The 25,523-nt window shown below is 34.7% G+C and overlaps 1 protein-coding gene across 1 annotated transcript in view; it reads right to left on the reverse strand.

The window, feature by feature from the left end:
* The window catches only part of LOC131439038 (serine/threonine-protein kinase ULK2), a 92,164-nt gene extending 67,397 nt beyond the window's left edge, over positions 1 to 24,767 (reverse strand). The window contains exons 1-2 of the mRNA XM_058609555.1: positions 23,850 to 24,767; positions 6,348 to 6,521 (exon numbers count right to left, since the gene is read on the reverse strand). Coding sequence (XP_058465538.1) covers positions 6,348 to 6,521; positions 23,850 to 23,939 — 264 coding nt within the window. The 5' untranslated portion in view covers positions 23,940 to 24,767. The remainder of the gene's footprint in view (positions 1 to 6,347; positions 6,522 to 23,849) is intronic.
* Positions 24,768 to 25,523: the final 756 nt, after the last annotated feature.

The raw sequence follows: 25,523 nt of genomic DNA on the forward strand, positions 1-25,523 counted from the left end.
AGCCCCCTGGTAATGGACGCAACTAATCTCAGTTCATTAGCACTGGCAAAATTTTAATACTAACAAAGAAAAACAAGAAGAACTGAGATTAAAACAATTTATTCTAAGATGTGCAATTAACTAATTTATTGGTGTGGAATCCCAGTGGAAATAAGTTTCCTTTTAAGGGATCCACAAAAAATTTGATGACTAATAGATGTGTAAAAGGGTCTAAGAAATATTCAATTCAATTCAAGAAATATTCAATATGTGTAAAAGGGCGCTCGATTGTAAGCAAAAATTTCTGCTTACACTGAGGTCTTTTTTTATGCGGTCTTTTTTTATGCGGTTTTTTTTTACGCGACTTTTTTTATGCGAATTTTCAGAGTTATGCGGTTTTTTTTTATGCGAAGTTTCAGAGTTATGCGGTTTTTTTTTATGCGAATTTTCAGAGTTATGCGGTTTGCCCTTCTGCGGTCTTTTTTTATGCGAAGTTTCAGAGTTATGCGGTTTTTTTTTATGCGAATTTTCAGAGTTATGCGGTTTTTTTTTATGCGAATTTTCAGAGTTATGCGGTTTTTTTTATGCGGTTTTTTTTTATGCGGTACGTAAATTCGCATAAAAAAAGACTTCACTGTATTCTACAACACTACTCTCATTTCAGACTTATGTAGAAAATTCTTCTAGGTTCGAAATTCGAACATACGGCATCTGGCTTAACCTACTAGTGCCTTTGAAGAACAAAATGTTTGTATTATGTCCAGTCACAACAGGCAGCCACAATATATACTATGAATAAACGTGCCAAATAAATAAATAAATATTTTTTATACATGCATTACACTGACTGGCACGATCCCGACCGTGTTGTCAACCTCTCCTGCAGCAGCTGATCAACGGAGAGACTTACAGCCAGAAGCGAATGCCAACGAGAGAGGCGCTACGATTTCAAGATCAAACCTAACGATACGATAAAGAAATATTCTTCATAAGTTCCAATATCAATAACCTCACATACGACCTGCACCCGATAAAAACTAACCGTTCGCTACCATCGGAGTGTCCTTGGACGGGTGCGCGTGCTGCGGTGATCTGAGTTTGCTAAATCAAACTCGACTCACACAACACCAGAAAGCGAGCTTCCGCAAACGGAGTAACTGTTTTCGAGTCGAGGAAAAAATCGAGTATCTAACTTCTGTTATACGATACACGTGGTACATACAACCATACATTCGAACCACGATGGTTTCTCGGCGTTGTGACGGTATTGATGTTCACTATATTAATACAAATAATCTAGTTATCGTTCTAACTGCAATTACTATTATCAGTAATGATCATAAATTAAATCAAATTTTATTGAAAATATCTTTCGTTCCTTCATTTTGAACGTAGATTTAAAAAAAATCAATGGGTTGCTTCATATTCAGTTTTAATGCAGTTGTTATTCTATGTTAGAGAATGCTACTGTGTAAATTCAACAAATGTTTATTTGTGCTGATATATCAGTACAATGAGAATTTTCGGCAGTTCGGCTATTCTAAGCTCGTCAAAAGATGAACAAAATACCAAAGGAGTTTATGTAGTGTGCATATTTCAATAAAGCTAAAGAACTCAAGCACTCATTTGAATCCAAGCTTGTGAAAATCAGTCTAATCATCTCTGAGCAAACATTGCAGAGCTCAACGAAATGAGTGAAATAAATTATCATTTAGAAAGAGATTGCATGCAAGCAAAACTCAAACACAAAAGTTGGCGTAAAGCAGTTACATACCGAAATATCGAACACTCTAGAGCAATTTCAGAAATGATTGGCAAGTCATCAGAGTTCACATCCTCTGATTCGGATGAAATTTTGCACACGATTTCAGTGTGACAAAACATTTATTTTGCACGGATGCAATTTGACTCAAGTCTGATGTTTAAAAATGACGTACGTATTTTTCTGATGGACTTCCTTCAAATTGTGATAACTCTGAAACTGTGAATTGTACAAAAATGGTGTTCAAGAAGAAGTTGCATGAAATCGATTAGGTACTCTTAACAAACATAAACTGTGAATACTTTTACAAAAATTAGAAAACCAACCGAAAAACGAAAATTAAAAAAAGGGTCTCTTCAATATTTTTTAAAATGTTTTTATTTTAAACCTTAACTTAAATCCCACATATTGGTGCAAATTTGGTTAGAGTGAATTGAAAACGAGGAAGCTACAGGTATAACAATTTATCAAAATTTGCAAAACCTCTAGTTTTTGATAAAATAGTTATTATATTTTATTATAACTTTACAGATTGAAAGAAATAAATTTGCTCATGATAATCTTTCTTCTAGAAGCAGCCGTTCTCGAGATATTTGTACTTGAAAGTCATAGGACTCGTTTTTTTATTGATTTGAACCGTTTGAACAAGGTAAACGTAATTCTGAACATATGAATACAGTTATCTTAAATGAAATATACAATTTTATAGGTCATACTATCAGTTATTAAAAAAATGGTATGTAGTATTAGTGATAGTAGGACCCTAGTCATGCAATGGTCCTGTACGCTTAGAATCGGTTACGAAGTCTTTTGAAACAGAAACTCAATCACTGTATCCGAATGCAGTACTCTGTGTATATTTTGATCTTTTTAATTACAAAATCATTGTTAAATTTATAAGAAGTTTTTAATTACCTGTTATACCTACAATTATTAGATATATATGAATAATTGTGATCTGAGGTTTTACATTTTTGAAAATTGTATGAGTACGAAGTGCATCGCCATTCGAAAACAGTCTCGTGGCGATTGTGGTTTTGAAAATTGAAGCGACATGAATTGAAGCTACTGAACGGGTTGCCACCAAACTTGGCACAGATACTTCTTGCTCTTTTGAAAAGGTATTTTAATAGGGGAGGGAGCGTAGTAAGTGTTCTTAACAGGGGGGGGGGGATAAAAAAAATTATCTAATTTGACGAGAATCGATACTTTTTTAAGACCATAGAAACATATTGCATATATTAGATATGATTATATGGGGGGTGGATGTAGCAAGTGCCTTTAAAAAGGGAGGTGTAATGTTTGTAATGGCAAAACTCCGCAATCACTGAACGGATTGCTATCAAACTTGGCACATGGACTTCTTGCTTTTCAGAGATGGCCATAAGCGTATTTTTATGGGAGGAGGGAGCGTAGCAAGTGTCAATAACATTGGGGAGTCATGAAAAATTCATAGAATTTGCCGAGAATTGATACTTTTTTAAGACCATAGAGACATTTTGCATACCTTAGATATGACTATATGGAGGGTGAATGTTACCAGTGCCTCTAATAAGGGGGAGGGAGGGGTCATATTTGTAACGGCATAACTCTGAAACTACTGAACGGATTGCTATCAAACTTGCCACAGATACTTCTTGCTGGACTATTTTCAGGGGGGAGAGTGTGTAGCAAGTGCCTTTAACATGGAAGAGGGCAATGATCATTTTTGTATAATATAAAAAGAATCGATAATTTTTGATGACCATACATACTTTTCGAAAAACTCAAATATCGTCTTAAGGGTATTTGAGGGGAGTTGATATAATGAGTTCTCTAAAAAAGAAGGTTTAATGTGAAGTCGATTGAATTTTCAAAAAAACGATACAGTACAGATATTATTTGCACTTCAGTTGATCCTAAGAGCATTTTTAAGGAGGGAGGGAGGGTGGTTGTTAACTCCGAAACAACTCAATAGATTACCACACCTCACACCTAACTTGGCAAGCAAAGTCCTGGCATTACATTCCTTTTGTGGAATTTGGCCATTCTGTTTCAACCGACTTCGCAACCGTTTCTTAGTGTACAGAATCATTGCATGGCTAGTACTATGGATCCTACTAACACTAAGAATCCTTCCAGGTCGGGGCTCGAACATACGACAACTGGCTTGTAACCTAACTTGGCTCAAGCTATTATTGCTGATGATATGTTGCTATAAGGATATTTAAAGGAGGGGGGTGTAGTGAACGGGGATGGGACGGCTTGGCTGATCTAGACGGCAAGGAGGGGGTTTTGAACACCAATTTTCATCAGCCATTTTTTTGGTAAAACTAGAGAGGGAATTCCAAGGTCGTGCTAGAAAGTATTGCTATTGTTAATTTGAATGCAACGCAAAATGTACGAAAGGTGTCAATCGATACTTTATGACGAGCTCAGATACTTTCTACACTACTTACAGGTGATTATAAGAAAACTCATGGAGGAGAGTTGTAGTAAGTTCACTGAAAAGGAAAGCTCAGTATAAAATTTATTAGACGAGAAATGATGCTTCTTGACAAATACAGATACTATTTTTGTATCAAAGGAGATTATTATGTTATTTCAGGAGATAGGGAGTATAGCAAGTGGCCCACACATGCGAAATGTAAGGTAAAATTGATCGGATTTCACCAAAAATATAAAAACTGACCCGATTTGACGAGAATGCTGTCAAATTGCTGTGATCTGAGATGGGACACTGCCCGTGCGTAATCTGAACATGTACGGAGTATTGTTCAATCGGGTTGCGGGGTTTAGCTACATTCAGAGTATTTCGATAGGCAGGACAATTTTTAGAATCGTTTTGCGGCCTTGCCTTCACGAAACATTTCCGAGCAACGCCGGGTAAATTCAGCTAGTATATATATATATATATATATATATATATATATATATATATATATATATATATATATATATATATATATATATATATATATATATATATATATATATATATATATATATATATATATATATATATATATATATATATATATATATATATATATATATATATATATATATATATATATATATATATATCTAACTTGAAGAAACGGTAAAAATCAATCAAAATTCGAGTTTCTTGTTTTTTTTTTCATGTCTAAACATCTCGAGAACGGTCGGTGAGAATCGATCAATTTTTGTGCTAGTAAAATTGCATATAATAAATGAAGTATTATGACGACTGATTGAACTATTTAATAGAAAAAAGCGATCAATAAAAGTTTTAGTTCTTTCGTTGAACATCAATACCTCAACAACCCCATGGAGTTTCATTTTTTTACTACTAGTGAGACTAGAACTTGTTACGAACAATTCTTTCTGTTATAAACTTGTTGTTGCTTGCTGATCGGGACATTTGATAGTCTTGGCCATTACTGATACTACAAATAGGCATTAGTAAATCCAGTGGAAGTAAACGACATCCTCATAATAATAATTACCAAATCACACACGATTAAAAGATCACCATTTGTGATCGAACACCGAATATAGATCAGAGCAATCTCAACCATAGTTGAATGCTAACATACAGCTCAGATTTGTCGAAAATACTTTTCCTAGTACACGTTCGCACATAACACTAGGCCGCGGTTTTGCTAGCTTAGCCGGGCAGAACCTACGGCTTGCCAATTGCCGCCCTTCATACAAGTTTCATTGACCAAACAGCGATTCTAATTAGCTTTGTGTTCGCGTTCGTGTGTGTGCAAAAGAAAACCGCGTGGTAGAATGGTAACATTTTAGCTGTTTTCCGTTAGCACAGGTGTTCTAATACCTTTTCAGCTGACAGGCGGAATTCTATTTTCGTGTACTATGCATTCATTTTGTTTACAGAAGAATCACTTTGTAGGAGTTATTAGTGATGGTTTCACAACCAAGAACAATAACACATTAGAACGCCGATCGAAACACCCAGCAATCATTCAAAGAGGTAGGTTGTGAAGGAAAAGAATCACGTTTCACTCGCTTATTCAGAAAACTACACATGTTCATCAAATGTCAATTGCTACTATAGAAATGTTTTGATGATATTTTGCTTCCCAAGCATTTACAAAGTCAATCCTCGTTATCAGTTTAAACATTGGCAACTCATGGAGGGTGTAAATTGGATTCGAAGCCGTTGGTTAATTGACACGTTAAACTCATTCCATAATCGGTCAAGGATAGTAAGATTGTTGGACATATTTCGCAGGGTTTTGTTTTACGAGTTTGGAATTTGTAAGCAAAGGAATTCTGAGTTTTTCTTTAAAGACCGACACCTACAGTCTTGGTTGAAATTTACGGTCGATGGCCGGATGAAGAGCGACAGAGAAAATTATCTTCCGGTGCTTGGTAGTTATCTCAGCAGGACTGCAGACGAACTATCAACAGTAAGAGAATCTATCCACAAGTTTAAAATAATAAAAGCCCATCCAGATAAAAGTACCTTCTATACGTGGGATGTCTTTCATTTCATATGAATACCGTACGAAAGGATAGTAGGCAATATTCCATTAAACGGCAAAGAATATAGGGACGGGAGTCGGTGGTTCCCAACATATTCCCTGGCACAGATACAACGAACGGTTTAGGTACTTACCTCCATCACCAGGTACACGTTGTGACCCTTTTCGGTGCAGTCCAACAGTGTGACGACATTCTCGTGATGTAGCGCACTGAGCTCCCGCAGGATTTTGATCTCTTTTCCTAGCAGACTCTGCGACTTGGCGAGACTTTTCTTGGTGATACTTTTAATCGCAACCGGGAAGTGTTTCTGTTTGGAAAGATAAAAACGTGATGAAATGTAGAGGATGAAAATAATAGGAACTCTTCAAAATGCAATTTTTTAAAGTGTTACTTTGAATATGATCCAACATAGCAAGGAAGATAGAGTAAGGAATCTATTTTCTTTGAAAAGCAGCCAAATATTCTGAATCAAACAGAAAGGGAAGATAGATGAATCAAGCCCGTAACCTTTTCCTTACCAATGACATGCTCTACCAGTTGAGCTACTCTGGTACATGGGTAAACACGTTCCAGAACGCAACCTGATTAGGTATCACGAAATCACATGCATGATACTTTGCATGCGCCGGTTGAAGCTCATCCTGTATCATGTATCTGCTGCTGTCTTCGAATCACAAATCTCGATTTGACCTTTTGCAACATCCGTTTGCATTATTGTTCTGTTTCCCGTAGAGAAAAGATGGTTTGAGAGTTTCTTTGTTTTGTCGTATGTCGCCTATCAGGCCTAACATGTCTACCTAACAGGCCGCAACTGATGTGCTTTCAAACCCGGACAACGAGTTACAACATTGTTTTCTCTTGCAACGGTTACAGATATATTAAACTCTGTTGGTTTTCAGGATTTACTCTAGATTTTTGTGCTATGAGGCGGGTAGGGTCTAGCATTTTCGAAAAATCATTTTTATTTTTTATAGTGTCTTATAGTAAAACCATTGTCTTATAGTTATTTCAAGAATGTTTTGTCAAATTTTCAAATCAATCGAAGCAAAACTCCGGAAGTTACTTGACTTTATCACATACTGCGAAGAAGCCAAAGCTCCAAGCGTCAAATTTTTGGAGCATGCTAGCGAGGGACAGAAAGAGAAAGAGAATAATATGGAAACTTGAAAAAAAAAAGAAGTCTAAGAAAATGAAGTAGCGGCAGGGAATATGCTTTATGGAGCAGGAATCGATGATTCTGTGTGAGTTAAATAAATTAAATAAACTCTAAACGCGTTTCTCTCGAAAGCACGTTGTTATAGTCCATGTCCGTCGTCATTGAAAAACTACTTCACCAATTCTTTTCAAATTTTGTACACAATTTCTACATACAAAACACCCAACTTCGACGTGTTCCTTTTTTGCATGAGGGCGGATTTTTCAGTGAAAAATCGCAGTTTAGACTTCAAATATCATCAAATATTCAAAATAAAAAAAAAACAAATATGAAAGGTTAATATATCATATATAAATGTTCCTTTGATTTTTAGACTTCGAATAATTCTTCGCTGAGATACAGTGGACACTGCAAATCATGATTTCTAAAAAGCGTCCTCGAAAATGCACAATCACCGGCTTATTAAAATGACAAAATGTTGTTCGAATAATGCTTTATATTATGCAAAACATTTGAATATATTTTTTCGGACGATGGCTCTAGAAACATTCGCAAAAATGGTGTATTTTTTTCATCCGTTAAACCCTACCCTCAAGTCACTAGAAGCTTTGTGGAACTGTTTTTACTTTTCATCACGAGGCAATGAGAAACAGATCGAGAAGGACTCGAATCTGAAGTTCTTTCTCTAGAGGATTGTAGAAGAGTAACGTTGTTCTTGTTACGTACGCTACTTAATCAATTTGCCTTTTGGAACGTGTTCCCACACGTACCAGAGTACTTTAGTTGGTACAGCATATCCACAGTATGGAGAAGGTCCTGTCACTGAAGATTTCAATCGAAGATTTGCAGATAGAGAAAATGTTAGATAATCCTGATCATCTAGTGCTGGATGATTTTAATCAATCGACAATACCAACATTCGGTTCTTTTGAAATTAAAAACTCCCAGATTTTGATGTGAATACGTCTTACTTTACTATGGGGCGCCTTTCTTTACAAAAATGGATAGAACTTAATCACGAATATCTCTTCTTAAATTCAACGCATCGGAAATATGATCAGCAAATTATGAACAAAATTTCAGTAGAACGAACAGTAGATAACGACAAATAACTCAAAATTATACAAGTACAAGTTTTCCAGGAATTGAATAGGTATTCGTACAGTATAAATGTTTTAATTTAATCTGCGAGTGACATATTTTCGAACAGTTCATGTCAATATAATTTAAAACGCTCAACGCTTTAAAAGTGCTACTAAAGTGAAGTGATAGTATTTGTATTTTTTGAAAGTGCATCTCAATATTCATGAAAACGGTAGAAACGCTCTTCCAGTGAGCCATTCTGCAAGGGGAGTAAACATTTCCTAATGCTGAACATTTATTTATTCTTTCTTGGGAATTATAATATATTTTTGCATTTCTATACGGTATGTGAGTTTAGTGTTAAAGTTATAAACAGTTACTTAGGCAAAATTTCGTTGTTCAAGCTGTGAACGATTAGCCCATCAAACAAAAAAAATGTTTCTAACCGCAATGTGGTGTTTCGAGCCAACATTCAAACAAACTAGAGCTTGATTGTCCCAAACAAATATTAATTGCTTTAAAAGAACATTTGTCGAAACACATCATGCCTATGGTTTTAGAAGCTGTATGGCAGCAGATAGAATTGAAAAGTCTTCACTTATAGCTGAGCACTTAACTAAAATGTTAAATATTTTAACTCAATTACAGTTTTTATTCCATTTTTTCAGTACACCAACAAAAGAAATATCATCAAGAACTCAAACTGATTATGCAAACTTTTGACTTCCCACCTATCATCAATGTTTGAACCGACCCTTTTTACTAAAAATACTTCCTTTTTCGATCGGAACCTTTTCTCCTGGACGTATTTAGACACTTAAATGAATGCAATAAGGATAGAGATAATTTATTATGGACAAAACTACATTTTTTTCGTAAATAATTGGTTTGAAAAACATGTAATCAACGTAAAATAAGTTTACGGATTAAAGCTGATTTTTTCCTGTCTCATATTGAAAGGTTATGCAATCACTGTGAAAACCAGCTTTACGACCGAGGACCGGAACCGAGTGTCATATACCATTCGACTCAGTTCGTCAAGATCACAAAATGGCTGTGTGTATGTGACAAATAATGTCACTCAATTTTATCAGAGTTGGCTGAACCGATTTTCATAAACTCAGATTCAAATGAATTGTCGATCCGACTTCCGGTTCCGGAATTACAGGGCGATATGCACCAAAAAAAATGAAAAAATAGTCACTCATTTTTTCTCAGAGGTGGCTGAGCCGATTTTCACAAAATCAGATTCTATCGAAAGGTTTTATGGTCCCATAGCCTGCTATTGAATTCCATCTTCATCGGACTTCCTGTTCCGAAATTACAAAATAATATGTGCCAATCGATGAGAAAATGCGCACTCAATTTTCTCGAAAATTTCTAAACCGATTCTCACAAACTAAGATGCAAATGAAAAAGTCTTGAAATTTCTTAAAAAGTCACCGAGAATTCGATCCAGATCCGACTTCCGGTTTCGGTATTACAGCGCGATAAGTGAAAAATTTTAAATTTCATTAGTATTTTTTTACAAGTGGTGGAGAAACGAGGTGCAAATTTGTATAAAACTTACTGGGAAATTCATCTAGTTGGCAGATCTTGTTCTATACCATTTGACACAGTTCATCGAGCTGAGCAATGTCTGTGTGTCTGTCTGTATGTCTGTCAAATAATAACACTCATTTTTCTCGGAGATTGCTTGCGCGATTTCTTAGTCATTGAATTTCATCCGGATCCAACTTCCGGTTCCGGAATTATAGGGTAAAGTGTATTTAAAATTGTACACCGTTATTAAGAGCGACGACAGGGTGCAATTTAGATACAAAATAGGGTAAAATTCTTCAAGATTTAGCTCAAATCTATATTGATTTGTAGGCTACATAAGTTACTTACTAAACAAACCGACTGCGGCTATACCGTTTCTCAGTTCCTGGTTCCGGAGGTACCGGAAATAGTGGTCAAAACTCTAAAATGAAACTAACCCTTTTTTCTCGGAGATGGTTTGATCGATTTTCACAAACTTAAGGCTCACGTGAAAGGTCCTATAGTCTCGTAGGTTGCTCTTAAAATTTCAAATATGTCATTTAGTGCGACGATGCAAAAAGAACAAAATAATAATTTGCTAAAACTGTTTACAAATTGTTAGTTTATACACGAAGAAAGTTTCAATTCATTTTTAAAAATATAAGTAATCTGAAAAAGGTATCATAACCCCACTAGGTGGATTAAAACTTTTTTTTTATTCTACTAGAAATACAGCGCGATCTGGCATCGTTGTATTACACAATTTTGTTTTGTTAGATAATCGCGATACAAATTTGTGATTTTTCAATTTCTGTCGATGAGTTGATGTATGAACGAATGTGTAATGAACAGTACTGATACAGTCGGTGTTGAACAGTCGTTCACACCGCACGCATATAGCTTTTGGCTCCTGGAATTTTTTTTTGCTACCTAGAGTTTCATTGATTCAAGGCTTCAGTCTTTTTCAAGGCTACCTGAATCACTAACAGTCTTTTTAAAGACTAACAATTAGTCAGCCTTTCTGAAGGCTATTCAAAGAGTGATATTAGAGTGACTAAGAAATTAATCAGCCTTTTTTAAGGCTAGCTGTTCAAAGAACTATTATTCAAAATTCAAAATTCCATTCATTTCAAAAATGCCTGCGTCCAACCGGAAAGGCAACAAGCCTAAGGCTAAAAATAATTCAATACGGAATAAATCACAATCCGTTATGCAACATTTTTCTAATAACATTCACGATCTTATTGAATCTGAATGTAAAAATAAAAGACAACGGACGGATTTCCCTTCCGTTGATCCTATGCCGTCTAACAATATTTACGAGATTATTCCTGAATCCGATTGTAGCGACATAGAAGAAAATTCTTCAAAAATTCCCAAAATTGACGCTTGTCGTTCTGGGAAGAAACAACAATCTATACCACCAGTGACGGTGATGATTTTCGACTTCAAAGCATTTCGTACTGAGCTTTCTACTTTTCTCCCGGAAGTAAAAGTCTCATTTCAAATCGGACGAAGAGGAGAATGTCGAGTCTTGGTTGATGGATTGGAAGATTACGAACGTCTTATTCGATATTTGTCCGAGAAACTTCATAAATTTTATTCATATGATATAAAATCAGACAGACCCTTCAAGGCTGTCTTGAAAGGCTTATCAAATGATCAAAGTATTGATGAAATTAAGAATGAACTAAAAGAATTGCTTGGTTTTGTCCCTTCCCAAGTAATACTTATGAAAAAAAGAGCGAATGGTACTTCTAAACCACGCTCTGGAATTTCCCATGAACTTTACCTAATACACTTCAATCGAAGTGATGTAAACAATTTAAAAACTTTAGAAAAAGTACGTTTCATTTCCCACATTAAAATTCATTGGGAACATTATAAACGGCATAATCGTATTGCAAACTTAACGCAATGTCGTCGTTGCCAAGGCTTCGGCCATAGAACCAAAAATTGTCATATGGATATACGGTGTTTGAATTGTGGTAAATCGCATTCGAAAGACGTTTGTCCAATGAATGAAGCCACTGATAAATTTTCATGTTCAAATTGCGATGGAAATCATAAATCCAATTATTTGAAATGTCCTGTCAGGGAAAAAATTTTAAACGCTCGTTCGCTTAGACAGCAAGTCAAATCAACAACCTTACATTTACAGAACATACTTGAAAATCAAAAAACCGTTACAAATGCCACGCCTAATTCTTCTAAGGCACCTATTTCTTCGAATTTAAAACAAAAAACAGGTACGCCTGCCAATTCGTCTTCTAACGAAAACAATTTATTGACAGGTAGATCGACCTCGTCACCATCTTCGTCTAATGTCAGTTATGCTGGTATATTAGGTAGAAATCTATCACCTATTTCTTCTAATGTAAATAATCAAAACACAGGACCGCCTAGCAGTTCATCTTCTAACGAAAACAATTTATTAATAGGTAGATCGGCCAAATCATCTTCTTCTAATTGCAGTCTACCTACAAATATTCCTTCAATGCCATTCGCTTCTTTAAATGAAGTCGATTTAGGCGATATAACTGAAAATAAAATGATCTACCTACAAGATCAACTTTTTCAAATGATCATCCAAATGAATTCGACTTCATCACTTTTTGAAGCATTTCAAATCGGAAGGAAATTTGCAAATAATATTATAATGAATTTAAAATTTAACAGTGATGTTAAATAATTATTTGAATATTTTAAATTGGAATGCTCGATCTTTGAAATCGAGTGAAGATGAATTTTATAATTTTCTCAAAGTTCACAAAATTCATATTGCCGTTGTGACAGAAACTTTTCTTAAACCAAATGTCAAATTGAAAAGAAATCCACATTATGTGGTTCATCGATTTGATAGGTTTACTGGAATGGGTGGTGGAGTTGCCATTTTTGTCCAACGGCAAATTAAACATCGAATTTTACCTTCTTTCAATACTAAAGTAATTGAAAGCTTGGGAATTGAAGTTGAAACCATTCGTGGAATTTATTTCATCGCTGGAGTATATTTGCCATTTCAATGCACCGGCGATCAATTAAATAGGGTAATAGGGGACTTAAATGCTAAGCATGTCCAGTGGAATTGTAGGCAAAATAACAGTAATGGTGAAATACTTCATAATCAACTCTCAGCTGGTTACTTCACAGTTCTTCATCCCAGTAATCCTACTTGTTTCTCTTCCGTGAAAAACCCATCTACAATTGATCTGGTTCTAACGGATCAAAGTCACATTTGTAGTGAACCGATTACACATGCTGACTTTGACTCAGATCATCTTCCTGTAACATTCAGACTTTCCAACGAAGCTATAATTAATCTAATTAGTTCTATATTCAACTATCATAGAGCTAATTGGTTGGATTACAGATCTCACATTGAAAATCATGTGGATCATGAAACTATTTTAGAAAATTCTGCGGACATCGACACAGCAATTGATAATTTGAATCATTACATTATCGAAGCTAGAAATCTTTCAGTTCCCAAAGCTCAAACTAAATTAAATTCTCCTATCATCGATGACAATCTTCAACTGCTCATTCGGTTGAAGAATGTTCGTCGACGACAATATCAACGTTCTCGTGATCCTGCTATGAAAAACATAGTTAAGGATTTACAAAAAGAAATTAAACATAGATTTACTCTTTTGCGAAATGAAAATTTCGCTAAAGAAGTTGAACAAATTAAACCATATTCTAAACCTTTCTGGAAACTTTCTAAGGTTCTGAAGAAACCTCAGAAACCAATTCCTGCTCTCAAGGAAGGAAATCAAATACTTCTTACAAATGGCGAAAAAGATCAAAAACTTGCTCAGCAGTTCGAGAGTGTACACAATTTTAATTTGAACGTTGTGAGTCCTATTGAAAATGAAGTCTCACTGAAATATGAGCATATTTCAACCCAAGTGTTATCACACGATGCCATTATTGAGACGAATTTTGACGAAATTAAATCAATTATTAGGAAATTCAAAAACATGAAGGCTCCTGGTAATGATGGAATTTTTAATATTCTTATTAAAAATCTTTCCGATGTTGCCTTGAGACTTCTGGTTAAAATTTTCAACAAGTGTTTTTCATTAGCTTACTTCCTAAAAAGAAGGAAAAACGCTTAAGTAATTCCTATCCTGAAACCTGATAAAAATCCAGCAGAAACATCAAGTTATCGACCAATTAGCTTACTTTCTTCTATCAGTAAACTGTTTGAAAAAATTATCTTGTTGAGAATGATGTCTCATATAAATGAGAATTCAATTTTTTTACCAGAGCAGTTTGGATTTCGTCATGAACATTCAACTACTCATCAACTTGTAAGAGTTACGAACATGATAAAAGCAAACAAATCTTCTGGGTTATCCACTGGAGTTGCTCTTCTAGACATAGAAAAAGCATTCGATAGTGTTTGGCACAAAGGTTTAATAGCAAAAATGTCTGATTTCCAGTTTCCTATTTATTTGATCAAAATGATTCAAAATTATTTAACTGATCGTACTCTTCAGGTTAGCTATCAGAATTGTAAATCTGAATTGCTACCCGTACGAGCCGGTGTTCCGCAGGGTTCGAGCGTAGCTCCAATCTTGTATAATATTTTCACTTCTGATCTTCCAAATCTACCCGTTGGTTGTCAGAAATCGCTATTCTGTGACGACACAAGTCTGTTAGCCACAGGTAGAAATCTAAGAGTGATCTGCAGTCGCCTACAAAGGAGTTTAAATATTTTCAGTGATCTGTCAAAATGGAAAATTAAACCAAATGCAGCAAAAACGCAATTAATTATCTTTCCTCATAAGCCAAGAGCTTCTTTTCTTAAACCAAACAATAATCACATTTTCAAATTGAATGGCTTGGAATTGACATGGTCTGATCAAGCTAAATACTTAGGTTTAACGTATGACAAAAAACTCACTTTCAAGGATCACATTGAAGGAATCCAGGCAAAGTGTAATAAATATATTAAATGTTTATATCCTCTTATAAACAGTAATTCTAAGCTCTGTCTAAAAAACAAATTGTTAATTTATAAACAAATTTTCAGACCAGCCATGCTTTATGCAGTACCAATTTGGTCAAGTTGTTGTTCCACCAGGAAGAAAACGCTTCAAAGGATTCAGAATAAAATTCTGAAAATGATTTTGAAGCGTCCTCCCTGGTTTAGTACAAATGAGTTACACAGACTCACAAATATAGAACCATTAGATGTAATGTCACATAATATTATAAGCAAATTCCGACAAAAATCGATGCAATCTTCAATTGAATCGATTCGCTCTCTGTATTAGTTAGTAAGTTAGTATATAAGTTTTTTTTTCCCATTACACAATTCAAGTAGGTTTAGAATTTTCCCTACACAAAAAATCTCAGAATTGCGGAAGCAAATAATATCCTCATGGTAATAACCAAATCATATATATAATAGGGCTGAAAAGTCACCACTTGTGGCTGAACACCCAATTTAAATCTTAATAATTTTATTTTAACTCGTATTCCAATAAATAGTTATTTAAAAAAAAAACAGTACTGGTGCCATTTTCGGTCAATCCCGATCAATCGATACAGATCGGAAGAACAGACCTACGTACGTTCCCCAAAGAATATGTACGTTTCATTGGTATTGGTGAATTTTCTCTAGTTGGATTGAATCGCGAACGGCTTTTAGTACCTCGGTAATAAATGGTAAGAATTACTTCAAAAACGATACATTTTCTGCGAATAACTAAACAGAAGTATGGTCACATTAAACTGTACATACAAAAAAATGCAAGTTGAACGGTAATACAGTGTTTCAAAACAATTTCATTAAATCAAGTGAACAAAATGGTTCCAAAACCAGTTACTCATTCAATTTCAATATACAGTCCTCGTCTGTTTCGCCGCTTATCAGGATCGTGCCGTTTGTTTACTAAGATTCGTGATTACGCTGGCTAACGTTATAGTTTGCAAAAGTATGATACATGAAACGTAATACTATGCCATCGTATTGTCTTTATACTGCTCAAGGTCATAGTTTCCTCATCTGAAATTTTACTCAAATAGGAACTCATAAAAAAACTATGGATTACATTCTAAAGTAGTAGAGATAAGTAGACTGTTTCGTCTTACTGATTCTGAACTCCTCTCGTAAGTTCTAAAATGATTTGTAATTTTAGTTGAAGTTGAAAATTTATTCGTAGTAGCATAACACAAAAACTTATCAAAAGCGTGTATTTGTTCTTGTGTATAGTACCTCAAATTTTAGTACATCATAATGTAATAGGTTTTTTGCTTGCAAGGCAACTTAGTTCAACATTCTGTTCATTCTGTTCTTTTGTTCATTTTTTACGTAACGATAAAAAATCCTAATTAGGTTTTACGCTAATATGACAAAATCAAACAAAATTCACTGAATAAACATCGTTTGACAGCAAGCAAACGGCGGTTTGTTAACGTGTTCATTCTAATATGGTAATATATATTAGAGATGGTTGGGTTTCGGGCACAGAAAAAAAATGGTTTGTCGGATACGGGTACGAAAATTTGGTCGGGTATCGGGTATTTGAACCCGACTACCAAGATTTTTATTATTAGCGGGTACGGGCTCGGGTTTAGAAGAAAATTTATTGTTTTATAATATATATATATATATATATATATATATATATATATATATATATATATATATATATATATATATATATATATATATATACATATAAAAACTTAAAAACCCGACTTTTAAACCGACGCCCAGAGAGGGACGTGATGTATGTCATACACCATTCGACCCAGTTCGTCAAGCACACAACATGTCTGTGTGTGCCTTAGTGTGTATGCAACCAAAATATGCACTAGATTTATTCGGAGAAGGTTGGAGCGATTTTCACAACTTCTATTAAAAGTATCTTCTTCCTATATCCTGCTATTAAATTTCATCCGGATCCGACTGCCGGTTTTGGAGTAACGGGGTAAATTGTGCAAATATTTTTTTTAATGCATTGCACACCGATCGACCTATTTTCACAGATTTTGGTTCAAATGAATGGTCTTACAATCCTAAAGAATAGTGTCGAATTTTATTAAGATACGACTTCTGCCTCGGAATTGGCAGAATAAAAATAAGTAGAAAATTAAAAATTCCAAGAACGTGTTTCTATACATGGCACGAAAAAATCGAGCAAAATACTTTCAACTTGGCGTATAATTCTTCTATTGAACAGGTTTGGTTAGTTAATGATCAAATATATTGATTTTGGGTATACCGGATCTACGTTCCCGGTACCAGAAGTACCGAAAAAAAGTAATCGTGTACTCCAAATCGGAAATCACTGTGTGCATAAAACGGAAAAAAATTCTAAACCTGGCTCAAAACCATTTCAATTTGAAATGTATGTTAGATTTTCACAAATTTAGGCCCAAATGAAAGGTTTTGTAGTCTCATAGACTGCTATTGACTTTTGTTCGGATGCGACCTCCGGTTCCGGAACAACAGGGTAAAGTGTTTTTGAAATTTATAACCTCCCCGAGTAGATGTAAATGGCAAACAAAGATCCAAATAATAACAAATTTTACCATCATATCTTGTTTTGACGTTTCTGTGTTATCAAAGCGATACTTGGTATTATCTTGATATTTGATCTAGAGAATCAAGAAATTGTACAATATCTGTCTAGCATCTAAATTAGTTATTATATCATATTTCGTTATTGATGAGTGTTTAATTTTATTAAGTACAATTGGTCCAGTAGTTCTATTTTCAAATAAAATACAATTGAATAAACTGCAATGATAGAATTTTAAATTTTGTTGACATTTTCAAATGAAGACTTTGTTATGAATTTTGATATTTTAACTCTTATATCAAACTATCATAAATAATGTTAATTTCTACCATTGAGAAGTTCGGTTTAAATAATAGAATTTGTTATTGGTTTGCAAATCACTTGTACCCGGGTCATGTAGAGCGAAAATGAAGAATTTCTATAAACTTGGTTGAAAACTTTTTTATAATGTGGAAAAGATTTTATTTGAATCTTATTCAAGATTCTTAAAATTGGAACACTCGCTCGGTGGGCATCGGAAATGGATTGAATTGACCGAAAATCTACTTTTTTAGCGACAAATTGTGTTCACTGACGAACGGGGCTTGCAAATTGAAGCAACGAATTTTAACAAAAGAGTTTCACCCTAAGGAGTGTATCGATAAGTAGTTAGCAACATTCAAACAGTTATTATTATTTTGAAATGGCCTAATATTTTACAGCGTGTTTTGCGGTGACATGTTTGTTTACATGTCAATAACAGCTGCGCAATCGATTGGTTTCGGTTCGGAAGGAAGACTCTCGAGCGCTGCCCGGACCGGAACCAGGACATGGACGACGCTGACACCACGGTGGCGATGGAAAAGTTTGGACAGAAGGTGTTGGTCTGGCAAACAATTTGTACCTGTGGTTTGCGGTCGTCGATTTTCTTCACGAAGGACACAATTAACGCCAAGGTGTACGAGGAAGAATGTTTGAAGAAGAGAATGCTGCCACTGTACAGAAAGCATAAGGCTCCTCCTCTCTTCTGGCCGGATTTGGCCACTGTACAGAAAGCATAAGGCTCCTCCTCTCTTCTGGCCGGACGCCAACTTCGTTCTACAGTGGTTGTCAAAAAATAATGTACAATTCGTGCAAAAGGATATCAACCCACCGAACTGCCAATTGAAAGGTATTGGGCAATTGTCAAGCGGCACCGTAAACATTGCCTCTATGACCTTGCTTCGCGTCTTGTAGCACGCCGTGAATAAAAGTTCTTCATTGTACTAAAGAAAGCGAACCCTTCCTTTCATTGTTTTGCCATGGATTGCTTAGTTCATGTGTTAACTGAAGCTGAGAGCACAGGCAATTTACTAGGCAAGGGAACTGGTCTACTCAAAAACATATACTCTCACGCATACAGTTTCTCTCAACTGAATTGTCGTTTTGGGAACGAATGTTCTCGAAACACCATTACACCCAGAAAAGTGCACTTTCTAAAACCAAATTTTCGGCCGAAATTCACGTACATGTGCGTTTGATTTATAAAAGAATAGTCGTGAAACTCAAAAACAAACATCCTGTACAACTCGAAAAGTACAAATCGGATACTACACTGAAAAAATTTGGTTCTTTAGTCGATTAGCAAAAAAACGTGCTTAATCCATCTAGCAGTGAGATAATACCTTTTTTATCAATCAGCATGTAATGTGTAAATATTCTTCGTTGTTTAGTTTCCATGAAATTATTTTAATGATTAAATAATTTCAATTTTGGAATCGCAAAACGAATCGAAGATAGAAATTGTATGAAACCTTAAAATTATTTCTTTCAATCTAAACGTGTGACAATCGATTAAGCATTCCATGATATGTAGAAGTGAGTTCTCCTTTAAAGTTTTTATCATTATTTATGGTACTTTCAGAAACGGTATCTAGAGACTAGCATAACTAAAAATTGTTCGTATGTCCATGAATAAGTATGACGAATAAATTGAAATAGTTTTGAGCCCAACTTTGAAGGTTTTTTTGGTATCGTCATCTTCTATGATGGTTTGAATTCGAGAATCGGTGTAGCCGAAGTCAGTTGAATTCGTCTAATTGATTATTAACCATTTCATTAGATACGAAATTTTCGAAAATCAGTGTAGCCATCTTAGAGAAATCGTTGTACGTTCCATATAAAATTTTTGGATACCTTCCGGGATCGAGAACCGAATACCGGTAAAACTGAAATAAGTTTATTTGGTCGTCGACCCTCAAAATCTGTAAACCCAATAAACCCAATAAATTTATGTGAAATGTTTACTCTAATCATTTTATGGGACCTTAAGAGCATTGATTTGAATATTAGATGGACGAAATTGGTTCACCCGAGGAAGATGAGAGACATCATTCAAATTTTATTACATATATCATCCTGTAGTTCCGGAACCAGAAGTCGGATCCACATAAATTTCAAAAACTTTATATGGAAGCATAGGACTGTTCATATGAGTCTAAGTTTTTAGAAATCAGTTAAGCTATCTCTGAGAAAAATGTTTGAAATTATTTTTCACACACAAATTTGCTTTTCTCGACGAACTTCTTCGAATAGTATAAGGGTATAAGAGGTTATGTTCTTCCAGTAATTATTGTTGCAAGCAGTATAAACCCATATAGATATGAGATTATTTTGAATAGGAACTGAAATTACTGACATCTTTCTAATACATATGTCATGTTCGAACGATTATGTTGCATAGTTGTTTATCATCAAGCGCGTAAAACTCCTACTATTGGAATAAGACGAAAAGTCGCTTACACAAAAATGTAGATATCTCCATTAAAAATGGTCCGATATCAACAATCTATGGCTTGTTGAATAGCTATTACCGTGTGGAATCTAAGTCTAAAAGCATATTCCGTTTTCAAAGCCAATTGTGACAGATATTGTATAAAAACTGAAAATTTTGTAATAAAACTTAGTATAACTTAAAATGTAAACATCCGATCTCAAAACCATTCAATAGCGTTCAGAGTGACTGGGAGACCTTTCATTTGCGCTAGATTGATAAAATCGGTCCAGTCATCTCTGAGATCTCGACCTCTTTGTTGGCAACACACACAGCCACATACACACACAAGAACATCTGCTCAGTTCGTCGAGCTGAATCATTTAGTATATGACACTCAGCACTTTTCTAAAGTTTAGGCGAATTCTATACCTGTTTTTTATATTAAAAAAAATGTAAAACACAATGTTGGATTTCGATAAAAATTTGTCCCAAGATAGATACCCACCAGCCAAGGTTATTCTAACTAACAATATCGGGCACCTCGCTACAGAGTATTCTGTGAAATCTCCTCAAAAAGTGAGTTTTATGGGATAATTATAACTTTTATTTTTGTTTAGTTTTCGATAAAAAGACACAGAAAAAAATCGATATAGACCAGCGTGTTTTGTAAAAAAAAACTTTTTTCCCTTAAAGTATCTATTTTGCCTTGTTTGAGCGGTTGGTTCGGGAACATAATTCCCTAAAAAAAAATGAAATTTTATCAATATCAAAAATAGTGTTTATTGTGAATCGATTTTTTACAGTGTAGAACTTATTTCATCTTGATTTTTTTCAGTATTTTGTATCGAAAATTGGATGATATTTGGGAAAATTACTAGTACATTTTTATAGGATTTATCATATTTAGACTATAAACATTTGACCATAATTAATAAAAAAAAAGTTTGGCCTTTTTCAAAAGGCAGTCTAGATCAATTTTGGAAAAACGAAGTATGCAGTGTTTTTTTCTTATACACACTTAAAACCGATTCTCGAACTCGGCATTTTGAAATACCGAAGTAAATCGGCAACACGACATTTTGCTGATTTTTCAGTAAGCCACATGCTCTTTTCCGAAATTCGTTGAAGTAATATGCTGATATCTCAGTAAAGCGGATATTTTTGCAAAGTTTGGCATAATGTTATGCTGAACTTGTCAGTAAACAACAAGTATACCGAAATTAGCAAGTTCCTTTGCCGAGATGCCGAACAGTGAGTTAGCTTTTATTAAATCTCGGTGAGGAACTTGTCACCTAATGTCTCTTTTCGATTTTGCAAAGTACAACGTCATCATTGTTCGTGGAGTTGAAAAACATATAAATTGGAAGAAGAAAAACAATTTTTTATATTACGTGACAAGATAAGTGAAATAAGAAAAGTATCTGCTTCGGAAATATAATTATTAATATAGGTTTATTTCCTGGTAGGGGCATTGAGGATCACTAGAAGAAATTGACTTTGAGTGGGATATTTTCATTTTTGGATGCTAGATTCAAATGAACGTAATGAACCACTCTCTTTCTCCAACCTTTGCTTTTGTGACTTATTTTTCACACAATTATAAAGAAAAATCCATTCCACGTTCAGTTACTGATGACTCGGTAATTCATGATTCAATCCTGATCGCTTTTGCCGAGACCCATAGTGTTATGTATCGCTCTACTCAGTTCGACGAGATCGGATAATGTCTGTATGTGCACCTTTGAACTATTCTTCTCTCCATTCAATTGTCTCGGAGATGACTGAATCGATTTCATCAAGCTCGATTGAAAGCTTCTCTTGGGTTGTGAGTCAATTGTGAAGATCGAATGGCTGTCACTTTTGGTTCCAGAGATATAAAAGTATAAGTGACGTAACCAACAAAACGCACTTTTTTCTCTCCACTTCGATTCAGTCGTATAAGTGACGAAACCATAAAATCACATTTTTCTAACAATTATTCCAGAAAATCTTTTCTATTAAGTTTATTGAGGACCTTTTAACTATTGTCTTTCGGGTCCTATTCCAGATGTGACCAATGATCAAGTTAACATTCATTATTGCTAATGCTTTTGTGAACTACCAAAATCAATCTAAATGAGCCACCCGGCGATCGAACAAAATTAGGTTAAAGCCGGGTATAAATAAACGATATACAAAAATCCTCAATGAATTCGTATTTAAAATTAACCCAACTTCGTGTCATGTTTTATATTAATGAAAAACAAAATGACTGTGTCAATGATAGGGGAAGTCTCATTAAATTATGTACTTACTTCTTCGCTTCCGAGGAAAATGCTGCTTGATTTTGATTAGAACCTCTCATCACCAAAAAACTAAACGGCCATTTTCAGAGCATCCAAAATGTTCAAACAATTATTTTCGAAAGGATATTTCCAATATGTGGAACACAAACAGCTGATTTTGACAATAGTTTTGTAATGCTGCGTCAATAGTTCGAACAACCCCATAGGACTGTGCTTTGTAAAAATCGACTCTCTAGTAATTTTTATAAATTTCAATTGCATCACAATTCAGTGTTCCAAAGAGTTGATTTCATTGTTTGTAAAAAAATTCTAAATAACTGATGACGCTTTCTTCAAGATAAAAAAAATTTCAAATTTTGACCGACACTAACTCATGTCTGATTTGGCTCAAATTTTGCATAGTGACTTTTTTTGATGTGTTTAAGCCTTCAGGATTCACCGCATTGTGAAATTCGATGGTCACCTTCAACGCCTCAGCATCCCAACAATTTTTCGTTAGCTTTCCTCAGTCTTGGCTTCACTTTCGCTGAAAATCCATAAAGTGATAGTTGCGGCGTATGTTGTTTTAGTGATTATATGAGTGGTATTGATATTCTCAAATATAAAAATAAGGAACAAATTTTAGAAAACTTCAAGTGTGGTTTCGATTGTGTTGAAAGTAACGTTATTTCAAATTATCAAGCGGAAACTCATTCTATGGCATTTTTCCATTATGGCATGATGCTAAATCCCCGCAAAACAGAACAAAACTGTTTTTTTTTGCTTGAGAAAAGGCAACAGGCTTATCAGGCTCTCCTACACATAAGTGAACAATTTTGAAGTGAGCCTCTGAATTGTTCAATGTGGCCAAACGAACTTACGCTTATGGTCTGTGCTAAAGGAGAATTGATGTACCAAGAAGAATAATTTTCACTTATTCATAATAACTAATTATCACTAAACTCAGAAAAATGTCCAACTCTAGACAACTAATATTGTAATAAATAGAACGAATTGTTGATACAATACATTCAAATGTCATCACGAACATTATTGACATGTTTATCGATGCCTTTTCACAAAAGTTCTATGAGTTTGTTTTTCTTTAATTTTCAAATTTCTTTTGTTCAAACCACACCACATACACTTTTTACTAGTTAAAAACTTGACAACGATGATTTTTCTGCAAACCTTTTTACATCTAGAGGATATCTTTGAGGTATAAATCTTGTATTTTAGAAATATTCATCGTGGAAAAGCTTCGAAAATACGCCGGACGTTCGTAGCTGGAAATGCTCTAAATTCATGTAATATTTTTACTAGATGTTATTGATCTTACCTCCCGATGGCGACCTTTAAAGACGACAGCAAACGCTCCATGGCCTATCAGATCTTTGCTGTTGTATTCGAATTGCCCAACCACTTCCATGATAGGACACACGCACTTACTCAGGAATTATTTCACTTTTTTTTTCTTAATATCTATTTTTCACACTTGGCAATTTGCTGGATTGGTTTTAGGGCTCTACAAAATTTACAGCACTATTTTTTGCACTTTATATGGAGCACTAATTTTTCCCTCGTCATTCCTACTACTGCAGAATTTCGAAGTGTAAAACTTTATCAATTGTAATGCGAGTTATTTTATTCTACTTGTCCAACTGCAAAACTTTTGCTGTTGCTCAAAACAAACATCAAACAAATAAAAAATGCAAGCCCTACCAACTTCCACTTGTTTTTTTTTCACTATTTCGACTTGATTCGCAATATTCCGCGAAGAGCAAATTAATTCTTCTGGAAAACCATCCGTGGTGACATTTTTGTTCCAGATTTTGTCGGACTGTTTTTTTTCCTCTTAAAGTAGGTATACGTAAGAATCGACGACAGGGCAAATCAATAAACCTTATTCATCCCCTTTCCGTGTCTTTCGTGTACAGGGAAAAGCGAATTTCCTCACACGAAAAAAAATGTTGGTTCGCGAGACGCAAAATTTTTCACTACGACGGAATCTATTGCGACGACAGCGGGGATTAGGATGGCTCGTGCAAGCACACTTTTCGTTTTCTGATGAAAATATTGGCAATTGCAGCAGCAACAGCACAATCGAATAACAAAGATGACGGCACCCAAGAATGTTTTCCGACACCACCATCGAGGAAATGCTAATCACTATTATTTTTTCTTCCGCTGCTCTCTCCTGCTTGCTCACTTCTGACGGTTCCAGTTCGCAATCGAAAAAATATCTCCTTCCACCCGCTTCACAGAGACCCCTTTGTCTATATAACTTCATGTGAATATGTCAATATTTTTGCATCTTTCATTTTACTCCCTTAGAAAGAAAAACAAAGAAATATATATGACAGCAATGACAGATTATATTTAGGAGGGGCAGGGTACAGGTCGGTAAAGCAGTTCACTAATCATACACTGAGGAAAAGATTATAGTAACCGTACCAGTTTCTCATGGCCATTTCAACTTTACGCTTAGGGTACAAAGTACAAATAAATAACAAATACTACAACTGGACCTAACTATTTGTATTTGTGATTTTTCTGACATGATCATTCTGACAATGGTTGTTATCATAAAAATTGGAAAAAATGGTTGAAATCACAATTTCAAGTAAGATGAAACTGCCCTCGAACATGGTACATTTGACGACATTTGGCGACTAACGGACGTAAAAAACCCATATAGCAACAGTTTGCCTAAATTCGCTAAACTATCACTATTATAGCGAGACTAAATATAATTCTGTTTATTCTGCAGTGTTATCTCAAACCATCATGCCTAACTTTGGCCAACGCGTTGTTTTTCATTTCAACACGATGTACCTGTAACCGCAGCATGGAGAAATCAAACATCGACTCCATGCTGGCAAAGATTCAAACATTACCAGTTCTGTTACACAGTAAAATTCTTGTGATTTTACATCTTATCAGATGCACATCATAAATGGAGCGTCATATTTTACACAAATTTATATTCAAGAAGATGAAAAATTGTGTGATT

Source organism: Malaya genurostris, chromosome 3 (genome assembly GCF_030247185.1).
Source record: "Malaya genurostris strain Urasoe2022 chromosome 3, Malgen_1.1, whole genome shotgun sequence".
Taxonomy (NCBI): domain Eukaryota; kingdom Metazoa; phylum Arthropoda; class Insecta; order Diptera; family Culicidae; genus Malaya; species Malaya genurostris.